At 47.2% G+C, this 20,227-nt stretch overlaps 1 protein-coding gene across 2 annotated transcripts in view; it reads left to right on the top strand.

Moving 5' to 3' along the window:
* Gnf1 (germ line transcription factor 1) overlaps positions 1-17,676 on the top strand; it is a 48,837-nt gene extending 31,161 nt beyond the window's left edge. For both annotated transcript variants that reach the window (XM_077677959.1, XM_077677960.1), the window contains exons 17-23: positions 58-195; positions 3,999-4,094; positions 5,006-5,104; positions 7,501-7,655; positions 8,654-8,917; positions 12,680-12,893; positions 15,697-17,676. In XM_077677959.1, coding sequence (XP_077534085.1) covers positions 58-195; positions 3,999-4,094; positions 5,006-5,104; positions 7,501-7,655; positions 8,654-8,917; positions 12,680-12,893; positions 15,697-15,900 — 1,170 coding nt within the window. In that variant the 3' untranslated portion in view covers positions 15,901-17,676. The remainder of the gene's footprint in view (positions 1-57; positions 196-3,998; positions 4,095-5,005; positions 5,105-7,500; positions 7,656-8,653; positions 8,918-12,679; positions 12,894-15,696) is intronic.
* The last annotated feature ends 2,551 nt before the right edge of the window (positions 17,677-20,227 follow it).

The raw sequence follows: 20,227 nt of genomic DNA, 5'->3' as shown, positions 1-20,227 counted from the left end.
AACTAATTCCGATGCTCTCCTTTGCTTCTCCCCCCCCGCTTCTCCACACTTCTTCAGGAGCTGATAGCGCTGATCAAGACCACCCGGATCCCCATCGTGTGCATCTGCAACGACCGCTCGCATCCGAAGATGCGCTCCCTGGTCAACTACTGCTTCGACCTGCGGTTCCCACGACCGCAAGTCAAGCAGATTCAGGTGGGCATAGGTTGGCCTTTGGTGCTGAGTTTTCCATGTTTGTAGCATTTCATAGTCCAACTCGGAAGCCGTTCAGTCGATGTGCCTCATAGGCCAAGTACTACAGCTTTGGCTATTCAAACACCGAGCTGAAGTTTTTGTTGGTCAATATTTCATAAGGTCATATTAGTATAAGGACATATTAGTAGATATTGAGAAGAAGAAATGGGTGTGGGCAGGGCATGTAATGCAAAGGCAAGATAACCGTTGGTCATTAAGGGTAACAGAGTGGATCCCTAGAGAAGGCAAGCGGGGCAGGGGTCGGCAGAAAGTTAGGTGGGCAGGTGAGATCAAGAAGTTTGCGGGGATAAATTGGTCGCAGTTAGCGCAGTCTTGGGGTAATTGGAGATCTATGGGAGAGGCCTTTGCCCTGCAGTGGGCATAGATAGGCTGGTGATGATGATTTCATAAAAATAGAGAGCTTTCCAATTGCCCTGATACAGTGATGCTACCGCTGCGCCAATTGCGCCAAACTGCGCCCAAGTGCTCTGGCTGCTACATCCTGATATATTTCCTCTAAATTTGGCGATTCTGCGCCCAACCTGCGCCCAAGGTTGTACGCCGACTTTCAGAAACGAAACTAGCTACTTGAGGTTCCCCATTGAAAGTGACATCGCGGTGCACCGTTTTCAGGACGCAATCCAAGCCAAACCAAGGCAAACTGGCCCTTGTTGCGATAGCGGCGATCATGGTTTTGCGGCTGGCGCCTCGTAGACGTTGTGAAATCTCCCCCCCTACCCGAGACTGAATTCCCTGAACTGCGCTTCGCACCTATTGGGCTCCGGAGATCGGCTGCCGCCGTCGAGACCGGCCGCCTCGCGGTCTTCGGGCCGCGATATGCGTCGTGATATGCGTGCCGTACTCACTCGCCAACGCGCCCCGACAGCAGCGCGCGTACGCGTCGACCGGGTGCCTGCGGAGCTGTGCTGGATGAAAAGTTGGCAAGAGATGAGGACGCAGGAGTTGTAGTTACAGTGGAATCTAGATGATACGAATTTCGGAATGATACGAATTTCTGATAAGTCCCGGCGAAATTGCACTGTTTGAAATGGGAAAAATTTTGGCTCTTACAAACGGACCTGCGGTGCCCGGCGGATGATTAGAACGAGTCGGCGAGGCGCCCGACTGCTGAGCGAGGAAGCTACGGCGGCGTATGGGCTCTCTGCCCTCTCTGTCGCTCTTTCTCCACGAACGGCCAAGCTGTTTTCTGCTCGCAAAACGTGCAGCGCACTCCACAGGCATGCTGACGGCGCCGCAAAACCGCCCGCGCGCTGCGCGGGGCGCGGCTGGTCGCGGCAACATGGCGGCGGTTTCGGTCGCGAAGTGGTGCGGGACGCTCGGGAGACCACTTCTAACCACTCTTTAAAATGCCACTCAAAGCACACACGAAGTTTCTTGTGCGGTAAATAAGCTAATAATGTGAGCGAAAACGGTGCTATAAAACATCATCCGCGCCGCTAGTGAAAGCGTCCATGAAATATCTTTCGGGGTGCTAAGCCTAAACATCTCCGGCGGAGCCAGCCGGCTGTCTAGAGCGCTTCATAACTGCCACCATGGGGCGTACGTTTTCCCATTGGCGCAAGTCGTCAGGCTCCTCCCACTGCCACACGCGTCGCGCGTTGCGCCGAATTGCTGACGCGGGCGTGAAACTATCGCGCGCACAACGCCGATGCGCACAAATCGCGTGCAAAAACGCTCCTGTAGCGAGTGAGCTTTGGCACCGCGAGTGAGGAGATGGAAAGTCCAGAAAGGGCCGCTCGGCGACATGGAGGTTAAAAAAAGCAGAAAAACGTCACGGATTTCGTCACGCGAAAGTAAGAAAAGATATAATCGAAAACTTGTTTTAGTGCTTAATTTTTTGGTCTGTGTTGTTCACATGAATTTTGGATTATACGAATATTTTTCACGGTGCCGCGAGATTCGTATCATCGAGATTTTACTGTGAACAGATGAGAATTTACAAAGTGCAGGGGGGAGACAATAGTATGCATGGGCAGGAAATGGTGACATAGTTCGGGCCGCGTGCCGGCGAGCGAGTACAGCAATTTCACGACGCCTGACGTTGTTTCCGAGCTTAACGAGTACGGCAGGCATATGACGACGCCCGTCTTAGATTTCACGTAGAGTTCATAGAGGCATACAATTCATATACGTGGAAATTGAAGGTGAAATGCGCGCATGTGGCCTCGCAGGGAATTAACATATATATATTCTCGGGGTAGGGGGGGGGGGCAATGGGCTACCTTGTCATTAACGGAGGCGTTTTGGTTGCTTGCGGCAAACGTGTCGTGAAGGGGCAAGATTCAGCCTGGTGCTGCATGTTTGTTGCCAGAAATGGCTGCCCGCTGCCTTTGTAAACAATAGCGGTGCTATCGGTGGCTTGTCGTTTTAGACCCTTACGGTGGCAGTGCTGACGCTGCTAAATAGTGATGCATGTGCAACACAGGGAGGAGCGTGATGTTCAATTATGCAGTCAAAGCTGCGGCGCTACTGATGTTGGTGGTCAGTGCTCCCACGATAGCCTTCCAATAGTGCTCGATTTTACGTAGCATGTTCGTTGTGACGAGCATTTTTTAGTTTGTTCATAATAAATCTTCCATTGTGTAAAAGTGAGAGCTTGTTTTTTTTTATTTTTGTTGTGCAGGCCCCTGCACAACAAAATGCAGACATTCAATGGAGACATTCTTCAGGAGACTGATGAAAATGGGGACAATATTCATGTTCTGGGTTCTTTTAATTTTTTATTATCGTTGAAGGGCGTGCTTTTAGCGATTATCCATCATGAATGCAATACTTGTCTTAAAATTGCTTCTATCAGCACCTGCTCCGAAAGCTGGTTTTGCTGCTCCGAAACGCATTTTTGCCTGCTCCAAAAGCTGCTCCAAAGCGGCCTAAGCCGGTAGCATCACTGCTGATACAAAACTACTGGCGTTTTCTAAGTCAAACAGCTCTACTGGTCTAAGTCAAACAGCTCTCTCCCCTACTGATTGATCGCAGTTTTCTATGAAATGTTTGCTCCTGAAACAAGCAGCGAGGCAAGAAAATTATGTTGAAAAACTCTGATAAAAGAGAGTGCGTACTATGAATAGGCAAGATAGTGGGAGAGGCCTTGCACGATGAAGAAACACGGTTGCAACATTTTCGGAATGTCAGGGTGCTTGCTCATTTGGCTGCCTTGTTGTGAAAGGCTTCTGCTTAATTGTTGGTTTCAATTTTGTGCTTGTTTTGCTTTAAAAGTGTGATGGGAGCGGTTACCAAATTAAATTTGCAGCAGAAGAAGGGAACCATGGAAGGAAGAGTGCTGACAATCAGTGTTTGATTATTTGAAGCTCATCTTTCAGTTGATCACCGATTTCAGCAAAGCAGCAGTTGGTTGTAAGCTGATGGTTCACAGCTGATTTGATTCCCTGTTGCAGCAATTTGGGAGTATCACAGTGCCAGACATTTTATGTTTGTGTTTGGCAGGCTTGCAAACAAATACTGCCCGGGGCCAAAATAACATAAAGTCGATATTTGAAGTGGAAGACGTGCTACAGCAAACAGAAAGTACGAGCCAAAATGAGCTACCCGTGTAAAATTTATGGAAACTTGCTCGCATGATGCCGAAGCGATGTGCAAGTCAGGAGTGTCGACATTACCATACCATGCACAATGCGAGGTAGAAACTTTTGGCATAGCATAACGTCAGGTTACGGGCGATGCTCTGAGTGTGAAGTTGTCCGTACCCTCTTCAAGAACAGAGGGACCCACATGTGTGTTGACAGGCCGCGCTGATGTCCGTAGCGTGCAAGGAGGGTCTCACCATCAGCCCCGCCGTGGTACAAGAGATCGTCATGGCCTCCAACCAAGACGTGCGGCAGGTGAGGCTCCTTCAATGTTTCATGAAAGACGATAGTCCTTCTTGGGCTACTTAAACACAGAAATTTTGGTCTGTCTGTCTGTCTGTCTGTCTGTCTGTATGTCTATCTGTGACTCGATTCAGCCGCTTGGCCAAAGTGAAACAGAAGCTGCGCAGTAGTCTTATATACCCACAGCCAAACCTAAACGTCGAAGTTCGGTGTCAGTGTTCATACATGTCAACATCGTTGGACAAGAACAAGACATTACGCAAATATAAGGTAGAAAATCAATACATAAGTGATATTTGCAGTGTTCCTTTATTAAAAAATTCGTGGATGCTTCGTTTTTGCGATAGCAAATGAAATACTAATCCACTGCAGAAAACCGTCGCCTGCTGTTGCTTGCGCTACTATAGCTCCTGGTGGCGTTTAAGAAAGCAAACGGCGTGGCGTTTAAGAAAACAAACGGCAGCAGCAATGAAAGGTTCCACTAGATAGGCTCCACTTTCCACTGGGAACGCTCATGGAGTAGGGCAACGTGGTTCTATAAACGTTGTAGCCTGTGCCTCGATTCACGTGTGTCTCCGCTGTACGGCAGCACTAGCATCACGGCACCCGACTTGGAGCAGTGGAAGGCGGTAAATTTAAATTGACTTGAGTAAACCCCTAGCATGTTATATTGGGAGAAATTAGACGGGAGAGGAACAGCATGAGAGGTAAGTGGGAAAGAGAAAGGAGGCGTTTACATGGCAGTGGTGCCAGTTGGCTATCATGTTTTGTCGACATTTGCAACAAAATTGCAACAAATTTGCAATACACGGCCACTTTTTCCTTGCTGCTCTGTTGTTTGCTTTTGCTTAGCTATTGTTGTTGTTGGTTCTGGCAGCAGCCCTTGTAGGTTGTAGCACTGACTTTGCGCTCTGTTTCTCCAGGCATTGCACAACCTCTCACTGTGGAGTTCTCGGACAAAGAGCGTCAACGCAGCTCAGGTCAAGGCTGATGCGGGCAAGGGGACCAAGGACATCCGACTGGTGAGGCCTGTGGAGATCGGTTTGCCCATGCTGCAGTACTCCTCATTTTTTGTAAAGCACTTGTTTAATGTGTTCTGCTCTTAGGGCTTGACTTAATGAAGCTGGAGTCAGACCACCGAGTAGTTGAGGTGTCAGTTTGGTTTTCGGTTTAAATGGTGATTCAGTGGAACCCTGGTGATACGTCCCTCGGTCTTTCGATGACCCACTTCTTACGACGAATCACCACGGTCCCGGCAAACTCCCTATAGAAACAATGCATTAAAAACCCCGACAATACAATGCTAGGGTGCAGTGCACGCAGTCCGCATCATACGACGGACCCTAGTGGGAATAAACTGGCGTTTTTCTCATCTTTTACACCGCTTCGCTGCCTCGTCCCGACCTTTCTTTATTCTTAACCCCCATTTGACGCTACTTGATGTGCAAAGGTCTGCATGCGGGGGAGACCACTTGCTAGAGAGATGCAAGCAAGCACGGGTGCTGGCGAGTGGGAGTTAAACTTCGACCCCCCACGCAACAGCAGAATGCCAATGTGCAGGTTGGCGTTTCGAGTGCAAAGTGCAGGTGGCAGGCGGGCCACAAATTCAAAGCTCCCATTGAGCTGCTGAATGTGAAAATACATACGACGCAGCCCAACACCCACTTCCTTGCCCACACGATCCAAGTTTCTTTCACGACGCTCTCTCTGTCCCCCTCTCTCTGCTAATCAGTGTCTTTCAAAGCTGCATTGTCACTCTGGTCCTTCTTTACTGCCTTTTTTTCAATCGCTCCCTCGCAAGGTCGTTTGTTTCGCTTGGCCTTGGCAGTCTCACACTCTCGCCTTTTCCCCTCTTAGTTTGCTCAGCCGCGTGCGCTTGCCCAGCTAATCTAGCATGCATGAGGCACACGGCCCAGGCTGGTGCCGGATGGCATGGGGTTTGCGTGGCACGTGGCACAGACGCCCTGGAGGGGAGAAGGCACAAAAAAAGGCGTTTTTTTTTTTTTTTTTTTTTTTTTTTTTTTTTTTTTTTTAATGCAGAGAACTTTAGATCTTGCCTTGCCGTCGTAACTCACTCGCTGGACCCAAGTAGAGCCGGCCGGCGTTCCAGCGTAGTGGCTGTTGTTGCGGCGTCCCTCAGAGGCTTCAAAAGCCAATCGGTTTATATAGTCATAAGCGTTCAAAACTTGTGAATGCCTGGCGCTTGTCGCACATCTCCCCGTTGTTTAGCGCAACGAAAACTGCAGGTACATTTGAGGCAAAATGTACGTAATTAACCAGCAGTGCCCGCATTCATTTAGCTAGGAATGCTCGTTGGGTTGGTTTTTACAGTAGTAGGCGAAAAAAGTGGCGGTGCAACGCCGGCACGTGCGGGAGGAAAAGCAAGCACAAAAAGAACAGAACTCCCGCTGGTGCAGTTTCAGTCAGGGAGGTGCACGAGCACTGCGAAGGCGGGAAATTTGAATTGCATTGGGTGCAAGCAGTGAGTAGGTAACGGCGCTACAGCCCATTATGGCGAATCACTGCTCAGCACTTCTGACGGCTTTCATGGAGTGGAACGGCTTTAATTTTTTTTTTTGAGAATCTTAGGATTTTAGCTAAAGGTTCGCAAATTATGCGAGAATGTGCTAAATATAATAGTTTAAATAAGTTCTTAGTCCACCTGTCGCATGCGATTGTCTAGTAGGCTGGCATTTACCCATACTCCGGTCATACGACACTTTCGCACGGTCCCTTGAACGTCGTATTATCGGGGTTCCACTGTAGTACTACTGCATGGAATTTGTAGAAACTCGATGTGTTTTGGTTTACAGGTTTGAGGGTCTGCGGCTTGGTTTTTCCGAAGGGCTACCATTAAATTTCAAAAAGCTTAATCCAAAACTTCCCTTCACTGCCTAAAATAGACCTTAATCTTCATTTTTGTTCGGTGGATTGGATTTGAATTGTATGTCATGGTTACCAGGGATGGTGATATTCTGCTGTCTCTTCCAGGCTTGAGAAGCCTGGGTGAAAAATCTGGCAGGGGCGTAGTTTCTTTTTTTGAGTGTTGCATGCATCTCTGGCAGTTGAGCCCTTGGTAAAACTCTCATAAAGAGAACTGTGTGTTATGAAAAAAGTGACTAAAAATCATTGGAAAACATCGAGCTCTTTGTTGACAAGCCTCACAGGACATTGCATGTGGAAATGATGATGTGAAGAGTGAGTTTCCTTGCTGAGATGAAATAGAAGAGGGAAAAATTAAAGGAAATGTTGCTTCGAGGGGCCTAGCATCTAAGGGCACTTGGATCGCAGTGTTGTAGTGAGTAGAGTATTCACCCAGACTTTCTTTCAGTAGCGACAGTATGGGCACTGATTTGAAGAGCAAGACCCAGCTGAGCTGCATGTCCATGTCTTGTGGCTCTCTCCCCCACCTGTTCAGGGCCCGTTTGACGTGGTGCGCAAGATCCTGTGCAGCAGCGAGGGGGGCGCGTCCATGAACCTGAACGAGAAGGCGGCCCTGTTCTTCCACGACTACAACATGGTGCCCCTGTTCGTCCAGGACAACTACCTCAACATCCAGCCCCTTGAGGCCAAGTGAGCTCTCTCTCTCTCTCTCTCTCTCTCTCTATATATATATATATATATATATATATATATATATATATATATCCAGGGTGTTACGTCGATAAGTGAGCGTGTTTAAAATTTTTCCCTGAGCAAACCGCTGCTCCATTTGCACCCAAACTTTACACGAAGGTCACATTTTGTAGTACATTTTGTAGTGGGTCGCATCTTGTAGTGTATTAAGAACAAGGGCAGCGCTTTCTTCTTTATTCAAGAATAAAAAAACAAAATAAAAACGATCCAACGATAAATAAAACGATCCAAATAAATAAAAACGATTTTTGCCTACGGGAAAACGACACCAATTTGGCCACACATGCCCAACTTGGAACAGCAGTGCAGCCAGCCATTTGCAGAATGAAACGCACGATGGCGGTTCACGGTAGGAAGGAGCCAAATGAGGTGGCAGAAGGTCAGGAAACCTCTTTCGTCTTCGTCAGTAGTGTATGATGGTCACAAATAGTTACATAAATGTTTATGCAAACCATAATTCATTGTTACCAATACCAATAAACACCCGCCGCAGTGGCTAAGGCGTTGCGCTGCATAGCACGAGGTCGTGGGTTTGATTCCTGGCCGCGGCAGCCGCTTTTCTGATGGAGGCGAAAAGCAAAAACGCCCGTGTGTACGATATTTCGGCGAACGTTAAAGATCCCCAGGTGGTCAAAATTGATCCGGAGCCCTCCACTGCAGCGTGCCTCATTGCCTGCATTGCATCGGTGCGTTAAACCCTACAATCAGTCAATCAATACCAATAAGTGTTGTTTCATCTGCTTTCGGACTGTCTGTTATCGGCTGTTTGTGTGTGTGCATGTGTGGGAGCAGGCACGCGTGCTTTAAGGAGAGTTTTTTTTTTTCAGAAATGGTGCTTGTGGCTTTACTTAATTCCCCATCCTGCAATGCATGTTTGCGAACATTTGGACGCCAAGGCACCAAAACTTAATTCCCCCTCCCCCTGGCAAAAACAGGGGCGACCGGCAGCGGCACCTGCTGCTGGTGAGCGAGGCGGCGGAGAGCATCAGCTACGGGGACCTGATCGAGCGGCAGATCCGCCAGAACGGCAGCTGGTCCCTGCTGCCCATGCAGGCCTTCTTCTCGAGCGTGCTGCCCGGGGAGCTGGTGCGGGGCCACATGCGCGAGATGGTCACTTTCCCGGCCTGGTTCGGCAAGAACTCCTCCACCAACAAGCGCCACCGGCTGCTCAAGGAGCTCAAGCACCACATGCACACCCGGTGGGAGCTCTCTCTCTCTCTCTTGCTCTCCTGGGGAGGGCAGCAGTGAGTTTAAGAATGCCTTGCACGAGCACAGCTGGAAGTATTACTGCACTGCTCCTCAAAAGATTGTGTATATCTGTCTCAACATAAGTGTTCGATTACAATTCCTCTCTCGCCAAAAGGCTGTGCCATTTAATTCACGTTCACCAACGTTAGGAGGAAGTTATGATCCCTCTTCTCCTGTAAGCTGTCAGAATTGGGGCATGCTTGAACAACTGCGAAAGGAGCAGGCTGGTCACTAGTGTGCTTGTCGTGCCTCATGATTGTGAGCAGTTGGTGTCTTTAATAATTCGCGTATCTGTCGCGTTTTGAGATTTTGAGAAATTTGAGTCTTCCGTCAGCCAATTCACGTATCGTTGAAGAGTGCAGAGGGTGGCATCTTCCGTCTTTTGTGGAACTTATAAGCTGGGGCAAATGGGGTTGCCTGGTCAGAAGTTGTCCGTGGTGATGGTGGGACAGTTGGATAGATGCAAGTAAGCTGACATGGTGCAGGAACAAAAAGGCAGAAGTTATGTGCAGGCAGGATTTTAACATGCTCATATTTTGGTAAAGTGGACAGCAGTGGAGCAAAAGTAGACTCGTTACGGGGGAAAGAAAGCATGTCTGGGGCCCCTCGCACTTATTTAGGAAGTTGGAGTTCGCTAGCATGTTCCTTATGAAAAACTCTGCCACTTCCACTAAGCAAGATTCTGCTGCAGACAAATGCAAGACCAGTTTCCACTCTACTCAGGGCAAATAACTACCTGATTAAGAGCCCTTTTGTTGTTATAGCGTGGACTGTTTCCTTCTGTAGAAATGTCCAGGTGCTTAATGGTGTAATCAAAAACGAGTTCATTAACTCTTTCGTTACTAATGCGGAAAAATGGCCGATTTTGAGTGCTTCCACAAAACTTTTTTTTCTCTTGAGGTACTGTACACATGTAGCATTGCTATGCATGAAATTGTAGCTAATAGATTGCTCTTTCAAACACGCAGCAGCAGGTACAGCTTATTGGTCAAATAAACAGAAAGAAATGCACAAAAGGTATACACCCAATACATATAGGCAGTTGCGCTGAGTCTAAAAATTACTTTAGGAATTCTACGACGTACAAGTTGTTTCTACATTCCTAAACTATCATTCAATATATACATTAACGCTGTACACCAAGTTTTGGATTTTTGCGCGCCGCCAACCTAGTGGCCCTGATGGCTGTGCCACTCCGCGAAGCTACTATCATTCAATACAGTTAAACCTCGATGTAACGAAGTCGGTAAAATTCGTAATTTACTTCGTTACATTGAAATTTCGCTACATTGAAATTCGCGGTTTTAATGAAGTGTTCATCCCGCGAAGCATTTCCTGCAAAAGAAAACGTGGCGCGCATACACGGCTGGCGCACTCTTTCTGTTTCTATTGGAGCTTAATCATCTACGCGGGCATCAGAGTGAACCGCATGGAGCGTTTCCTCTCCGCAAAAGCGCGCCCCGCAAGCCACAGGCGCTCTGACGCAGCCGCGGAGGCAACCCGCGCGAAGTGAGTAGCTCCTGCGACCAGTTCCGCTCGCTGAAACGCAACTCGAGGGCCAAACGAGAGGGGCATGCGAGAAAAAAAAGCGTATAACGTGGGCGAAATTTTCGCTGTAAAGCGTCATACGCGCCACTTACGAAAGCGCCCATCAAATATCTTCGGCATGCCCGAGCGCTTCGAAGCTCCCGCCATAGGGTGCGAGCCTCCCCATTGGCGAAACTGGCCAGGCTCCTCCCACTGCCGCGTGCAGCGCGAGTCACTTTTTGGCGCAGAAGCCGCCGCCGGAGCGCAATCGCGGACGCGGGTGTGAAAAAAAAAAAAAAACGCGCGCACAAGGCTCTTAAAGGTTCACAAATGCTTGCTGGAACGATGAAACCCAACAAGCATGAGCGAACTTAAACGAAGGGCGAAACGGCGGCATGCGGCGGCGGCGGCCCCGCAAGAGGCGATTAGGCTTACCACCGCGGAGGATGTTTGATGGGCGCTTTCGTAAGCGGCGCGCATGACGTTTTACTGTGAAAATTTCGCCAACGTTATCCTTTTTTTTTTTTTTTTTTTTCTCGCTTGCCTCTCCCATTTGCCCCTCGAGTGGCGTTTCAGCGAGCGGTTGGAAGCGGTCGCTGGAGCTGCCCACATAGCGCGGGTGGTCTCCGCGGCTGCGTCAGCGCGCCTGTGACTTGCGGGGAGCGTTTTGAGTTTTTGCGGGAAGAAAACGCTCCATGCGGTTCACGCTGATGCCCGCGTAGACGATTAAGCTCCGACAGAAACAGTGCGCCAGCCGTGTATGCACTCCACGCAGTTTGTAGGCAAGGGGCTCGCTCACAGACCCGTGGCTCGCTGCATCCGCGGCATCGGGCGGCCCGTGTTGCCGTTCGCGTTTTATTGAGACCCCATTTCGGCGCTTGCGTCTCCCAAAATCTACTTCTACAACTTAAATTTCCTGCCTAGTTCTCCATGAAACTTCGTTACATTGAAATTCCGGCAAACGGGACTTCGTTACACAGAGGGTGAAAATACATGGTGTGCATACTCTTGAAGTTACGAAAAATTCCGTGGTTTGTTACATCGAGGGTTTCGTTACATTGAAGTTCGTTACATCGAGGTTTAACTGTATATACATTAACGCTGTACACCAAGTTTTGGATTTTTGCGCGCCGCCAACCTAGTGGCCCTGATGGCTGTGCCACTCCGCGAAGCTACTGAAGAGTAGGTTGGTCTCTAAGATATGCCTCAAAACGTACTTGTTTGTGTTTTTACATAAAATCCTTATCACTCCAGTGGTAAAAAAAACGAGAAAAAAAATCCAGCACTTTTGAGAAGTGACACGCGTTGCTCCGCAGTGCCGCTTTGACACGAGCGCCAGGCTATCTTGAAAGTGGTAACGTAACATGACACAATATTTTTGCCGCCCTAAACATGAAAGTAAAACCGCAGTCTTAAGATAAGAAGCATGTTTTGTTTATAAATACTGTGCGAAGTCAAAACCGAACCTTACCCCCAGCACTTGTCGAAGTCTGAGGCCACTGAATGGGAGGGTCTTCATCAGAACTGAAATCTGACGAACCCACATTGTTGCTGGAGTCATCACTGCTGCTGGGGTAAGAAAAATCCGCAGCTGTAGCTTCCGAGGTCTTTGCCACAGCTGTCCACTTTTGCGCCGTGCGCCGTGAAGTGGCCGCCATTTTCATGCAACTCGCCGCTATCCTGGGTTCAAAATTCAGTCTCGGCACCGTCTTTGCACGCAAAATGTAAACAAACGATATTGAAATCGAAAAAGGAGTTGCCAATAAATACACTAGGTGGCATTCATTGTCCGCAAGGCGCCGTTTTTAGCTTCCACGGGATGTTTGAAATCTTCGGAACTTCGTGTCCAATGGCCTATGGCACCAAAAGGAAAGAGTTAGCGAAAGAAATTGAACTAGGTTGGGGGGTTTAGAACATAAGTCAACTGTACTCAAACTCAGACACAACACTAGTATGACAACAAAATATGCTAGCATTTCTACATCGTTGCTTTCGGGCATTTCCTCAGACTGTTAGATCACTATCTCATCAGACTTGAGGACGCTTATTCCGGTTCGCTCATTAATGATTGGGTCTGTCTAGACGATTGGGTGTGCCTTGTGTTGTAGAGCCCCTCATGAAGTTTGTAGATGAGAACTATTTGCGTTGGCAGCTGAGCATACGTTCGCTTCCGTCGGTGCACGCAGTGTGTCGGCGGACCGGACGCAGCTGTCGATGGACTACGTGAGGCCCCTGCTGAACGCCGTGACGCAACCGCTCATCAACCGGGGGGCCGACGGGGTTCCCACCGCGGTGGAGCACATGCAGCACTATTTCCTGCAGCGGGCCGACCTGGAGAGCCTGAGCGAGCTGGCACAGTGGCCGGGCTCCAGGGACCCCATGGCACTCGTGGACTCCAAGGTGAGGGGCGTCCTCTGACTGCGGAGGTCACGGCGGCAGCCTTGGATGGCACACTTAACCCAAGGTGGTGGGGCTAATTAAGGGGGACTCACCTGATCACATTCCTATGGGACTTGCTGATTCATGACCCACGGGCTTAAAGAGCATCGGGTACCGATACGAAAGGTTCTACAAATTTATAGAAATGTTCCTAATGGCCTAGTTTGCTTCATTTAGAAATACAGTCGAAACCCGCAATAACGAAACCGCCGGGGAAAGCAAGAAAATTCGCTTTTGCGGGAATTTCGTTGCCGCGAGAATGAAACATACACGACCGAAAAATTGGCCACAAACCAAAAATTTATTTCCTAAAGTCGGTTATATTACTTCGTGAGCCTTACCTTGCAGAAAACGTCACAGTTCAGCTATCACTGTACAAGTGGTTCATTGCTAGTCGTCGTGCGCGCCCAAGAACGAGATCGTGTCAAACGCATCCAAAACATTCCGTGGGTTCACCTTCTCTGCACGTTTTCCGCCGTGGCCCTCGGCACCGAGTACGTCCGATCATGCAAGTGGAGTCCAGCTTCTGTTTACGAACTTTGCCAGACAGAGTGGCACCTCGTTGCGCCAATACTGTTTACAAAACTTAGTGAGCACCGCTTTCTAGACGTCCAGTAAGGTCACAGCTGTAACTGTTTTGTTTTGCGCACGTGCGCCATTGAAAACTGGTGGGATCCTTGCTTTTCAAAATGGTTGAGCTAGTTGCAGGCGTTGCGAAACACGCGCAGGGCGTTTCCAAACTCGTCGGCGCTATCCTCCCTTGGGCCACTGACTTGGGCGATGATGGCTGCCTTATCTCGTAGCGATAAAAACCTCCACTTTTGAGCTGGCGAAGGCATCTTACTGAGAGCAAACATGCCAATCGCCACACACAAACAACAAACGCACGCGCTCTGTTCAGCGGTAGTGGGCTAGCGTAGCCCAAGCCAAAGCCGCGACTTGAGTCACCATGTGTCGCCCTCTGGTGGTGCAGCTGCGAGGCTGCCTCCACGGCCGCCGGCTGCGCGGTCTTTTGTAAACAAATATGGCGGCGGCCATGCAAACGTGCTGTGGCTGAAGTTTACGCACTTTTGAGTCCAAAAAAAGTGCACTTGAGCACTTTCTGGATACAGTTACCCTCCAAAGGGTCGGTAAAATGCCGACCAAACTTGCACCGAATTTCGTTAACGCGGGATCAGCTTCCGAAAACGTTTCGTTGCCGCGAGATATAAAATACATGGGCGTCTATGGACGTTCGCCGGGGATGCGAAAATATTTCGTTGCCGCGGGAATTTCGTACCAGCGGGATTTCGTTATCGCGGGTTTTGACTGTACTACATCGCTTCTTTACTGCGATAAAAAATAAACAAGAAACGTATTTTGGTTTATCAAGTTTTCACTAGATGGCGCTAGCAGCCTAGCAAGGAAGAGGTTTATTTTTTGACTTTATATTTATAACTAGCAATCATAAAAAAATGTTCAAGAAAAAACATCGCTGAAACAATCATTTCAACAAAGGCGCTTTTCTGAAAGCAAGTGCACTTGTTGAAACCATGGCTCCAGCAACGTTCCCATTTTGTAGAGTAAGCTACACTGGCCGAGGTTGAGCAGTTTCGCGTGGGCCGTGAAGGGCCGTTCTGTGCATGCGCGAGAAGCATTGGATTGAATTGGCGTTACTTGGGTTGGATTGGCTTGGATTTGGATTAGATTAAAGTGCATTGTATTGGATTGCATTACCAATCCAATTCTAGTACGGGTGTGCAGAGAATTGGGGCAGGAGCAGTGACGACTGGATTGGACTGGATTGCTGAACATTAGCTCACGCTACGTATATCCTGGCATAGCCGAGCTAAGCCACGACTTAATTTTTTTTTTAACGATTTCTCATCATTTGAAGCCTGCATCTCTGCCTGAACTTTGGTCATTATTAGATTTCTAACAGACAATGTGGTCCTCAAAAATCAACCTACAGTGCCTTGAATATCCTTGAAAACCCACGAGTTTTTCCCATGAAATCCAGTATAATTTCTGATATTATTGTCACGGAGACAAGAACAATGCAGGCTTCTTTCAGTAAACACGGTTTGTTGGAGAAAACTTGTGTGCTCTGCAATTAACAAGAACACACAAGCATCTAAGAAGCAGTCAACAGAGTGACGTGCACAGGCGATCATCAGTGATCAGAATGCTGCAATGTTTTCTCAACACACCTTTATCTGCAGTGCTCTCGTTACTAGAAACATTGATTTAGATCGCGAACATTTTAGGTTACTTTTGTTTTTATTTATTTATTTACTTACATAATACTGCAGTCCAAGTGAATGGTCCAAGCAGGATGGGCAAAACATATAAAGAAGATACATGCACATGCAATGCAATACAACACAATACACAGCACAATGGAGACAATAGCAACATCAACACAAAAGTTACTAGGAGACACATACAGTAATCAGGCTAAGCTGACATTCTCATTTAAATACAGGCATCACAGGGTTCCCAATCAATTCAAAAAATAGGAAGCGTGGTAATCAAGCCAAACTTGGAGCAGTGCCATTAAAATCACAAGGACATTACAGAAGAACAGCCTGAGAAAGCAACTGCAATGCACCAAGCACCCTTTCACCTATCAAACAATATTGGCAGTGCATTTGCGTTGTACAGAGGAAAGAGTAAAGACGTGCTTCACTTAGAACTCAAGATAAGATAAGTGAGATAAGATAAGATAAACAAACAAGTGAGAAAGGCATGGTATAACTCCTGTGACACTGCTCCATGATTGCAGGTGAAAGCGGCGCTAACCCGTGCCCTGAACAAGGAGGGCTTCATGACTCCCTACGCCACGGACGACGTCATTGTCAAGAAGAAGGGGAAGAAGGTGACGGGCAAGGCTGGCAAGTCTGCCTTGCAAGGGGATGAGGAGGCTCCCGCTGAAGAGGAGGAGGAGGAGGACGAGGAGCCAGACCCAACGCTTGTCGACTACGACTAGAAAACCGTTCGCTTGTACTGTTATTCTGGTCTTTCTTGAAAGTCGAAATTGCTTGCGTTTTTTGCACTCTTTCTTCGTTGTTTCAGCCGTAACCTTTGTTTATGTTGTTGCGGAGCTTGCCTCGGAACAATGCCAATTGCAGGGCATAATGGAAATTTTGGTGATTATTAGATAAATATGGGGGCAATTCTCGTGTGGAATCGTCGTTGAGCTTTCCGCGCTGTTGTGCAGAAAGCTGAAATTTCCCGCTGAGTCACGAGTTAGTCTTACATCGGGTAATGGAAATGTCGAAATTTGAGAAACTTTAGTGTTAGTTTTACCTCACTCGTTTTGAGAACTAGCAAGTTGTTTAAATTTCGCCTACATGAGGTGTTCAGGGATACCAGAATTATTACATTTTGTTTTATGCTACATCAGTGTGGTTTGTATTATGCGCACGTTTTGGCATAAATTGCAGCTTCACACACTACACCGAGTTATTTACAGCTATGTTTTCAGGGATTTCATGTGCTCCAGAAAGTCGCGCTATTCCTCATTGTGTAATCGCCATCACTTGTGAAGTATTCTGCTGCGAGACGGGACTCCTGAAGTTTTTCCAAATTGTGCAGTTTTGAGCACCTGCCTCAACAGTAGTCAAGTGCTTTGGGGAAAATTTCATTCCTGTCACTGACAGAATTTCAGGTCCGTTTTTCTACTTCTTTTTTTTTTTTTTTTTTCCTTCCTTCAATCTGAATAATTTAGATGTTCACGTTGATTCTTTGGGTACAGTGATCCATTGTTCTTGCATTGCATCATATTTTTTGAGGGGAGGAGTCACTGGAATCATGCTGACACTTTCTTGAAAGGAAGCGACATTTGGGGTACTTTGCCTACTGCATGCTTTCATTTTTTCTCTTGTTATTATTTTAAACTTTTGTTCATTCAGAAGCAGCACTAAATAGAGGCTTGGCCCAAGAAGACATTGCAAATGATGGCAAACATATCAGCAATGGATGCATAGAAAGACTGTCTGTATTTACCCAATTGTTTTGCTGATTAAAGATAAAAGCTTCCAGAGTTCATTCCGAAAAGTGCTACACTGCCACTTAGTGGTGTAGTGTTTGCTTTCAGTGATTATGTCAACGTTGTTTTTTTTTTATATATATATACCTGTCATGTGCTCGTTTTTGATATGATGATGCCACAGCCTACCTCGACTTCTAGTAAAATTGCACCAAAGCCTAACTGTGCCGTAACCATTGTTGTTCAAAACAGTTGCAGACATTGTATTGTTAACCATTTTTCCTTATATTTTTCCTCCAGGGTTTCAGTAAGGTTGTGTGTGTTTTGTACTAAGCCTGGTCACATGTAACTGAAAAGCTGTTTACTTTTCTAAGCAGTAACAATCACTTTCACGCTTGTAGAGAAGTTTTCCTTTGAATCTGTAAGAAAGATGTCAAGCTGTCTCAAGAAAACATGTGACAGTGGCTTGTGTTTCAAAGCCAGATCACTGCATGACACGGGCTTTTGTTGTTGTTTATTTTTTTTACCCTGAGCTGCCTAGTTGTCACCATCTCCGAAACCTGTACATAATGTTTTTCTTTCTTTGTTTTTTTCTCAAAGCCACATTTAATATTGTGAAGTTCTTGCTTGCATGTTTACTTTTTGTTTCTGGCTGGGAGTTATTTTCAGCTTTGCTAAACTAACTGGAGGTCCTTTTACCTACCTTTCAAAAGTTGGAAAAGTTTTTGTTCTCAATTCTTATGTACCATGAATAAATGCTTGTTAAAAGCTCTGTCCCACTTGTCACACGTACAAAGTTATGTAGGTATGTTTTAGGTGCAATAGCTGGAAGTGTTTGTATGACTGGTGAGCGCACCTCCCCACCCCCACCCCTACCCCCCCTCAGAGGAAAAAAAGGGATTTGTAAGTGGAATGAGCAAAATCGCAAACTTCGCCTATCGTCTGGTAATGTCTAGTGATAATTACATTTATACAGCCTTGTATGCCGTTAACCACATGTTGCCTTGATGTCTGCTCTCGTCATGATAATCAGCCATTTCCCAATTTCCGTGCATAAAAAATGAAAATTAACACAGCATTCAGAAGGTCATGTAGAGCTTCCCACGGCATCCGAAAGTTCTTGTTTTTTTTAATAGCTTCACTCTATTCCTTGTTTAGCTTTGCTTAATTCTTTTCTTGTACTTTTATTTTAGCTTTTTTTTTCCCTTTCGTACGTTCCCTCTTTTCCTTTTTCTCCAAGGCATGGTCCCCCACCCCCACTCTGAAATTTAAATCCTGGTACACGACTAATTTGCATTGCACTTTAGTTCGAATGCTGTTCTCAATCTCAAGCAGCTCGTCAATCACTGTGAGAGAGCCGGCCTGTGATAGTGTCGGGTGTTGCCAATGGTAGTAGCCTTGTGGATTCGTGGGTGAGCCCTTCTGGACTACCGGATAACAGTATGGTCTGGTCAGGGGTCTGCATTCTGAGGGTTGAGAAAATAAACATGCCATTTTGACTGTCCTACCTCTTGGAAGCTGGTTGGTAACCAGTACTGTTAATTCTGTACTATTCCCGTGGGGAGAAGTCCCAGATGGCCAATAATGTACTAGACTTGTGTTGTCTCTTTATGGTGAGGACATTTGAGCATGTTGGTCTTGGCGATGATAGAGTATAGGGAACAATACTTCCGTTCAACCATCATAAAAGCAAAATCAACAGGAAATAAGTTGAGAGCTACAAATAGCCTTCCTAAGATACGTGTTTTGAAGGTGTCCTAAATGGCTGCAGAGTTTTGGCACTTGGAGGTCTACTGTATCAGCAGTTCTAGATTGTATTTGTTAAGTTGGGCAGTGAAAAGAAAAAGCAACTCTTTCAGCAAAAACTGTTACAAAATTGACCTCGCAATGCATGAAACTAAATGTTGCGAGCGGAATCTATCAGCAGCTCGAAGATGCATTCTAGGAAACGTGACCCACTGATGGATCGGATTTCTCTCAAAGGGCTTTTCAGTGGTTCTTGCTGCATGAAATTGAAGCTTCGTAAAGAGCGTGTGTGATGAACTTGCTGAGCGGTTCTTTCAATGCTACACTTGGACAGTGGGGCAGCCAACCATGAGAGCAATGTAACCAGCCCAACAGCACCTGGAGCGATGATGGCATGACGTGTGTAATTACGACAGTGCAGTGACACGAAGTTTTTTAAAGCAAAGCTTTTTACCTCTACCCCCCCAAGGGTTCTGTCGTGACCGTTAGTGTCAACAGAAAACTCCTGCGAACAAATAAAAGAAGTTACTGGCACCGCCAGGAATCGAACATGGAACGAATCGAGATATGGAGCGAGAGCCCATTGTGTTACTGATTGAGCTACAAGTCCACATGGAGACGGGGGAGACAGACGGTGCACTCTCGCATTCAGAGTCCTCGCTGAATGCCGCATGATAGCATCATGCGACCTTCCGTGCCACTGTGCGCTCCACCCACGGCGCTTGTAGCGCCCGCATGTGCTAGGAGTTGGTAAAAATTAAAGGAAGCTCACACCAACGCATGGCATCTCACTTCTCCTCCATCTGCCACCGATCTCTTCGCCTCCGTTGGCGACGGCAGAGACGGAGAATTGAGATTGTCTAACACCGGGTTTGAGCTTCCTTTCATTTTATAAAAAAGTTTCCACTCATGTGCTTTACCAATACAACTTAACAAACCACCAGTCATAAATCATGCATTGATTTGACTTCAGCTAAGAATATATCTTTGAAATAATACAAGGTGTACGTGGTTCGGTGCATTTCACTTGTGTCTGGTTTCACTCTTTGTAGAGAGTCGTGTGTGAATTCAAGTGACATCGCATGGGTAATCTTTGTGGGTGTCGTTTACAGCGTCGCTTCCCGACCACCTTCACAGGGTGGATTGGCGTTAGGGTTGCCACCTGCCTGGTTTTGGACCGGCCCGACTGGTTTTTTAAACAGCGGGCCGGTTGCCGGTCCATACTTAAAACCGGCCGTCATTCGCCGGTTTTTTGGCCCTCGTGCCGTGATTATGTCCGTTCTGGCATTTTATAAGCGTCAATTGAACAACTAAGACGATAAATATGTGTCGACAAGCTGCGCAAAGACACGCGAGCCGAGAAAATACGCGGGAGAGCACGCTGCCTGAGATGGAGGGGGCCAAAGGGAGGAACAAAACAACAAAATGCTGCCGCCGTGTTCAGCAATTGTGGTTACTTTTCAGTGAAGTACATACAGAGCAATAACCAAGCTCTCAATCGCTTTCAGTAGTCACGTTGGGTTCTCTCTAAGAACACGCTACAATAAATGGCACTGCATGTCAAAAACATGGCGTCATT

The sequence above is a fragment of the Haemaphysalis longicornis genome, unplaced genomic scaffold, assembly GCF_048455015.1.
Source record: "Haemaphysalis longicornis isolate Haplotype H1 unplaced genomic scaffold, Haemaphysalis longicornis Haplotype H1 scaffold_7, whole genome shotgun sequence".
Taxonomy (NCBI): Eukaryota; Metazoa; Arthropoda; class Arachnida; order Ixodida; family Ixodidae; genus Haemaphysalis; species Haemaphysalis longicornis.
The sequence above is the reverse complement of the archived record's forward strand: the minus strand, read 5'-3'. Positions and strand labels throughout refer to the sequence as shown.